Source organism: Anastrepha ludens, chromosome 3 (genome assembly GCF_028408465.1).
Source record: "Anastrepha ludens isolate Willacy chromosome 3, idAnaLude1.1, whole genome shotgun sequence".
Taxonomy (NCBI): domain Eukaryota; kingdom Metazoa; phylum Arthropoda; class Insecta; order Diptera; family Tephritidae; genus Anastrepha; species Anastrepha ludens.
In genome coordinates this window covers 128,516,173-128,523,314 of record NC_071499.1, presented here as the reverse complement: position 1 = coordinate 128,523,314, position 7,142 = coordinate 128,516,173, and the positions used below count along the sequence as shown (strand labels likewise).

The window sequence follows — 7,142 nt, the reverse complement described above, 5'->3', positions numbered from 1 at the left end:
GCAAATACGGTGACCCTAGACGTGGGTGAGTAGAATTGGTCCTTTATGGATGCCGTGCTGGGCCCTCCCGAAGGAATGCAGTAAGAAGAAGTAAGTAAAGAAATTTTATTAAACAATTTTCAGTCCTCAAAGAAATCGCGCCTGGCTTGCGCAAATATTGCAAGGATACGAGCGACTGTCGAATCTGCTATAGGTGCACTCAATAGAAGAAAAATTATTACTCTGCGGCTCGGAAATAATATTAGCTGAATTAGTATGTAGCTGAAATTGTTGAAGTGCCAGTCTGGCACTGCTCCAGTAGCACTAAAGCGCCGTTTAGTACGAGTATCATATTTTAGTATTCAGTTACAAATTATCTTCTACATGAAATAGTTATGTGCGCTAATGAATATGCACAGAATTCACCGATTTGCACAATACCTTTTTAAATTTCGAAGCCAAACACTACTGGAAGGCTTTTTCCGACACAAATTGCATAGACTTTCAAAAGCGGGGTGTTCATAAGCCAAAATGCGTTAAAAAATCAAAAAAATTATTTCTGAACTCTACGAAGCAAAAATCACTCAATCAAATGGGGTACTCTTTTATTGTTCTACAACTTTGGAATGTTAACTATCACTCAGCAGTGGTTAATTGTATTTAAAAAATATTTCTGTGATTTAATGTTTACTTTTTTTCTATTTTATATTAGATTATATTAAAATAGTCTTATATTATATAAAGAAAAATAGCCTTGAAAAAGTGTATCGCATTCTATTCGTCACTCATTTTTCTATGCTAATCACTCTTTTATCACAAGGAAATAAGAACGTTTGCGTATTTCATAATAGGACTATCAATAAGTTCGTGCGGTTTTACAACAGATGGCGTAACTTGATTATTATTCCATCGATCCACATTTCCAAACATTCATTGGAGAGCTACTGTCGTAAGGCACAAACGTCAGTATAAGTTTTTTATTTGAAGCGTAAACAACAATATTTTTACCACACTTGAAAATGTCGAATTTCGTGCCAAATAATGTGTTTTTGCGGGGAATTCTTCTTCATTATTTTAATATGAAGAAAAAAGCAGCCGAAAGTCATCGTATCTTGGTGGAAGTTTATGGTGAGCATGCTCTATCTGAGCGAACGTGCCAGAAGTGGTTTGCACGCTTTAAAAGTGGTGATTTTGGCTTGGAAGACGAAGAACGCGAGGGTGCGCCGCCAAAGTTCATGGATACCGAATTGGAGGAATTGCTCGATCAAGATCCGGCTCAAACGCAAGAAGAGGTTGCAAAAACTTTGGGAGTTGATCAATCAACCATTTCCAAACGTTTAAAAGCCATGGGAATGATCCGAAAGGTAGGCCATTGGGTGCCGTATGAATTGAAGCCAAGAAACGTTGAACGCCGTTTTATGGCATGCGAACAACTGCTTCAACGGCACAAAAGAAAGGGTTTTTTGCATCGAATTGTGACTGGCGATGAAAAGTGGGTCCATTACGACAATCCAAAACGTCGGGCAACGTATGGATACCCTGGCCATGCTTCAACATCGACGTCGGCGCAGAATATTCATGGCCTGAAGGTTATGCTGTGTATCTGGTGGGACCAGCTGGGTGTTGTGTATTATGAGCTACTGAAACCGAATGAAACGATTACGGGGGATGTCTACCGACGACAATTGATGCGTTTGAGCCGAGCACTGCGAGAAAAACGGCCGCAATACGCCGATAGACACGACAAAGTTATTTTGCAACATGACAATGCTCGGCCACATGTTGCACAAGTGGTCAAAACATACTTAGAAACGCTCAAATGGGATGTCCTACCCCACCCGCCGTATAGTCCAGACCTTGCGCCATCCGATTACTATCTCTTCCGATCGATGCAACATGGCCTGGCTGACCAGCACTTCCGTAATTACGATGAAGTCAAAAAATGGATCGATTCGTGGATTGCGGCAAAACCGACCGAATTTTTCACAAAGGGAATCCGTGAATTGCCAGAAAGATGGGAAAAAGTAGTAGTAAGCGATGGACAATATTTTGAATATTAAATTTGTAACCATTTTACGTCAATAAAGTTTCAAATTTCGGAAAAAAACCGCACGAACTTATTCATAGTCCTATTATTATTTCATATTAAGGGTGGCTTTTCGCAGAATCGAACAAAATGAGAAAAGTATTTGATATGAATTTTCATTTTTAAGTGGCAGCTTGGGTATAGGCCAAATTATAGTTGACGGCAACAGTGAAAGTCAATAGTTGTAGGGAAAGCAGTAGCAACGGTCGTAGGTGGCCAACTCTATATGTATTTTTTTAATCTTAATTTGTAAAGTACACACCTCTCGTCCTCTCGCGAATGTTGTTTGTTTTCCTTCACTTGAACAACTTTTGCTTAAATTGATGTTCTCATCACTTCATGCGATGAATGATTTTTGCTGCTCTTATTTTGTCTTAAATTTTTTTTCGTTTTCTACTTTTAATGTCGCATGCTTCAGTAAAAAGCAATTGCATAAACGCTTATCAATATAAAAAATGCAAATATTTTATAAAATTCACATGTGCTTGTGTGTGTGCGCATTTGCGTTCGGATGCATGCCAATAAACAACAATTCGCTGGTATTATAAAACAATTAATCTGAGTAAAAGTATTTTTTTAAGCGTAAATATATACTTACAAAAATACATTCAAAAATAGTTACGAAAGGCGTCAGAAAAAGTCACATAAAAGTGAGATTAGAAATGCTGGACCCAAGCACATTGTAGTGGCGCGCGTATTACCAGTAAATGCTTTATCTCAAGTTGTTTTTATTTTTTTAGATTTATTTTTTCTTCTTTTTATACCTCGATTAGTGATTGAGCGGCTTCATCGAATGTTACAGCGATTAATGATCAGTCTTCGGCGTATCGATGCTCGTCAGCTGCCCTGTGCTATGTTCCGGTCGGCCGAACGATCGCTCGTCAGCCGTTACTCGCCAATCGCACCGATCGCCGGCTATACCTTCGCGTACCTATAAAAATTGCGTTACTTCTCGCTCAATAATTCAAAAGTGTTTGAAAACTTTTAAAGCGCGGATCGCAAGAAGCGGTCGTAGGTGGAAGTGAATAGCATTCGAATAGAAAGCAAAAGGATTTATCCTGAGAAAAAAACACTAATACATACAAACTTATAAAGAGGTTATTTGTGATTTAAAACATATCAAGTGTCCCTAAAAATGCGTCTGCTTTTGGATCAGGTAAAGAGCGGGGAATTCGCAATGCTAATTTTTAAGTGGCAAAACCAGTTGAGTGGCCCGATTTCAAGAAGAAAAAATTAAAAAAACGTGTGGCCTCCGTATTTTTAAAAATACGAAAATTAAAAATTATTGGTTCCAATTTATAATAAATTCAATTGAACTGCTGAGTACACAGTCAAAAATATAAAAATATTGTATTGTAAAAAGTAAAATTTACAAAAGCAAAATAATGGAAAAACAACGATTTCACATAAAAGATAATACGTTTTAGCAGATCGCCACACAAATACATACATCAAAATGCAGTAATTTTTAAAAATTTTTGCTAGTTTTCAATTTTCATGTTTTTCCAAACTTTTTATTTTCGGCCTAATTTTTGTCTAACAAAAAAATTTCCAAAAAAAATTTTGCTTTCAGCAAATTGAACTCATCGATCCTTCGGAACTTTTGCGCCCCGAAGCCTCATTCGCGGACAAATGTGTGTCGAAATTCCGCGATTACAGCGTCGATACGGAGGATCCTTTGAAGGAACGTGTGCGTCGAACCTATCGGGAAATGCATCTCAATCAAACTGTGGATTTTGTCAAAGGTAAGACGGCAGTAATTAATAGTTAAAACGAAATGAGCCATTAAAGAACAGTAAGAAAAAAAGGTTGTAACGGCTGTCCAATACGGCGCACAATCAGGCGCATAGCCCATTATTTTGCCGCATGGGAAACTTTTCCTGATCTTCCTAAAAATAAAGTGAATTTAAAAAAAATCTTTATAAAATCCCCGTTTTCCATAGTGCTATGATCTTCTAATTCATTAAAAAATGGCCCACTTAAGGTGGTGAATCTTCGTCTGTATAGAGAGAGGCAGTGGGACAGAAGGTTCTGCAGAAATCAAGCGTCTGCACGTCTATGCTTATTCTGGGTTAGCAGGGACAAAATTTAGCAATAAAAATAAATATTTGTAAAAATGCTGCAAAAAGACAATGGATAAATGAAAAGTATTTTTGGAAAAATTTATTTAATAATTAAATAAATAGTTATAAAATTAAATTATTAATAAATTTGAATAATAAAAAAATAAATAAATTTTAATAAAAAGAAATTAAATTTAATAAAAATTTAATAAAACAAATTGAATAAAAAATAATAATAAAAAAAAAACAAATAAATTTTAGTAGAAAAAAAATTTTTAATTAATTAAATTTTAACAAAAACAAAATTTAATAATAAAAAAAATTTAATTAAAATTTTTAATATTATATTTTTATTTTGCATAAACAATTAAATTAAAATGTTTTTTAGTATTAAAAAGAGCGTTTAAGCTTAAAATATTAAAAAAAGATTTAATTCATGATTTTAAACATTTTATTAAGCAGCCCGAGAAATTTCGAACTACTTATTAAGTGATAAAAAAATTTACACTAAAATTACTGTTAGCTAATTATTAAATAAGTTATTACAATTATTAGGTGCGCAACTAAGTTCCTGCTGTTTGTCAATAGATGCCGCCAGCAGTGTGTGCTAGTCGATTCTAACATAACCTAAACGACATAAACCAAGCTTAGACATATGGTAAACAATACTTTTTGTATCATATACTTTTGGTTTTGTGAAAATGTCTAATTTTGTGCCGAATAATCGTAATTCGCGGGAAGTGTTGATTTTCCTCTTTCATTCGAAAAAAACGGCGGCTGAAGCGCATCGACAGCTACAAAAAGTTTATGGAGGTGCTGCTTTAAGTGCCGAGATCGGTTCCGTTGCTTCAAAGACGATGATTTGAATGTTGACGACCGTCCGCGTGAAGGAAGGCCAAAAACCTTCAAAGACACTGAATTGGAGGCATTGCTCAATGAGGATCCGTGTCAAACGCAAGAAGAGCTTGCTTCAGTATTAGGGTGATGAAAAATGAATTCATTACAGCAAAAATAAAGTCATGGGGATTGCCCCGTTATGCTTCTACGTCGTCGCCTCGGCAGAATATTCACGCTGTGAAGGTTATGCTATGTATTTGGTGGGACCAAGTTGGTGTTATTTATTATGAACTGTTAAGACCAATCGACCTGTTCCGATCGATGGCATATAGTCTAGCTGACCAGCAGTTCCATTCATACAAAATGGTTTGATCCGTGGATAGCCTCAAAAGATGAACAGTTTTACCGCGACGGTATACGAAATCTACCAGAGAGATGGGAAAAAGTAGTAGCCAGCGATCGTCAATACTTTCAATGATTCACTTGTAATCATTTTTTCAGAATAAAGTTGTATTTTCATAAAAAAAAACAGCAAGAACCTCGTTGCACACCTAATAAAAAATTCATTTTTTTATGGTACAGGTTTTCAATGTAGTTTTGCACGCCATAGTTTTGAGAAAATTGGAGATAAAACTCTACAGAAACATATTTCTTTGTACTTTCACCCCTCAATAATCATTTAATTTTTCGAAAAGCAAAGTTTTGCCAAAAATAATTGCCGTTAATTGGCCTATGCGCTTCAAAAATACACGAAATACTTCTGAATCGCTAAATAGGCTTTCCGGCATAATTTCAATTTGCGCCGCTAAAAGCACAATTTTTTAGGCTATATTTCGCTTAGAAATTCTCCATACCAAATACAATAAATGAGCTTGAATACAATAGTTCACCACGAAATTTTTAGATTCAAAAGATGTATGAGAAAGTTAATAAAAATAAATAAATAAAGTTTTTTTAATCGAACAAGAAATCACGGCCAACTAAGGCCAACGCTCATTGCATTAACTTCGAACTTTGAACTCATTCTCACTCTCTCCCTCTTTATCTTCCTTTCATAGGTCGCCATGACCGCTGGCTCAAGTTCAACACCTTCCAGGCAACCGTTCGCGAAGCGCTTGAGAAGCTCAACGATCTGGTCGACGAATCCGATCCCGACATCGATCTGCCCAACATAGTGCACGCCTTCCAAGCAGCCGAACGCGCACGCGAAGAATTTCCCGAACTCGACTGGCTGCACTTGACCGCACTCATACACGACCTTGGCAAAGTGATGGCCTTCTACGATGAGCCGCAATGGGCTGTGGTTGGTGACACCTTCGCCGTTGGCTGCAAGTGGGGCGATAGCATTGTCTATCGTGCCGACAGTTTCGAAGGCAATCCAGATGGCGATAATCCCAAATACAATACCAAATATGGCATCTATAAGCCAAATTGTGGTGTTGATAATTTGCTTATGTCCTGGGGCCATGACGAATACATGTACCGGGTGTTGAAGCACAACAAAACTAAGCTGCCGCATGTGGCATGCAACATCATACGATTCCACTCATTCTACCCATGGCACAATGGTGGGGACTACAAGCATCTGGAGGCGCCTGGTGACGAGGAGACCAAGAAATGGGTGTTGATCTTCAAGTGAGTTGTGTGTGAATTAATAAATTTTAGATAGTTTGCGTTAATTTGGTCTCTCTTTGCTTTCCCTCTCTCTCTCCCCCTCTCTGTAGCCGTTACGACCTGTACACCAAGAGCGAGAAGATGCCTGATATCGATGCTTTGTGGCCATACTACCAGTCGTTGATTGACAAATATCTTCCTGGTGTCCTGGAGTTCTAAGTCTGTGGCTTGAGCCAATACCCGATTTTCAATAAACAAAGCTTTAAAGTGACATTGTGATTATTCACTTTCGAGAGTACCGCAAATGGAACTGCTAGACTAAATGCCTCATAGGCATATTCTACTTATACATACATGCACATACATATATGTGTATATATACCGGACTTAGTGATACTATTTTTATATACATTAAAAAAAATTAGTTTGCAAGATTCTAGCAAAAGTATACAAATTTGTTTACGGTGGCTGTCAATGGACTTGTAAAATTTATTTTTATGCAATATGGGCGAATTTAAACCAAAAAATAATAAAAAAATACATACAAAAATCGTTAGAAGAGA

At 36.7% G+C, this 7,142-nt stretch overlaps 1 protein-coding gene across 1 annotated transcript; it reads left to right on the top strand.

The window, feature by feature from the left end:
* The first annotated feature begins 3,041 nt into the window (after positions 1-3,041).
* Positions 3,042-7,142, top strand: LOC128859211 (inositol oxygenase). The gene is made up of 4 exons (XM_054096006.1): positions 3,042-3,221; positions 3,639-3,810; positions 6,024-6,600; positions 6,690-7,142. The coding sequence occupies exons 1-4, from the start codon at positions 3,201-3,203 to the stop codon at positions 6,796-6,798; spliced, it is 879 nt and encodes a 292-aa protein (XP_053951981.1). The 5' UTR covers positions 3,042-3,200; the 3' UTR covers positions 6,799-7,142.

Excerpts from the sequence above, each read along its gene's own strand:
- LOC128859211 (XM_054096006.1), top strand. The coding sequence starts at position 3,201 with ATGCGTCTGCTTTTGGATCAG. Across the intron at positions 3,811-6,023 it reads AACTGTGGATTTTGTCAAAG|GTCGCCATGACCGCTGGCTC; the intron begins GTAAGACGGCAG and ends TTCCTTTCATAG. Across the intron at positions 6,601-6,689 it reads AAATGGGTGTTGATCTTCAA|CCGTTACGACCTGTACACCA; the intron begins GTGAGTTGTGTG and ends CCCTCTCTGTAG.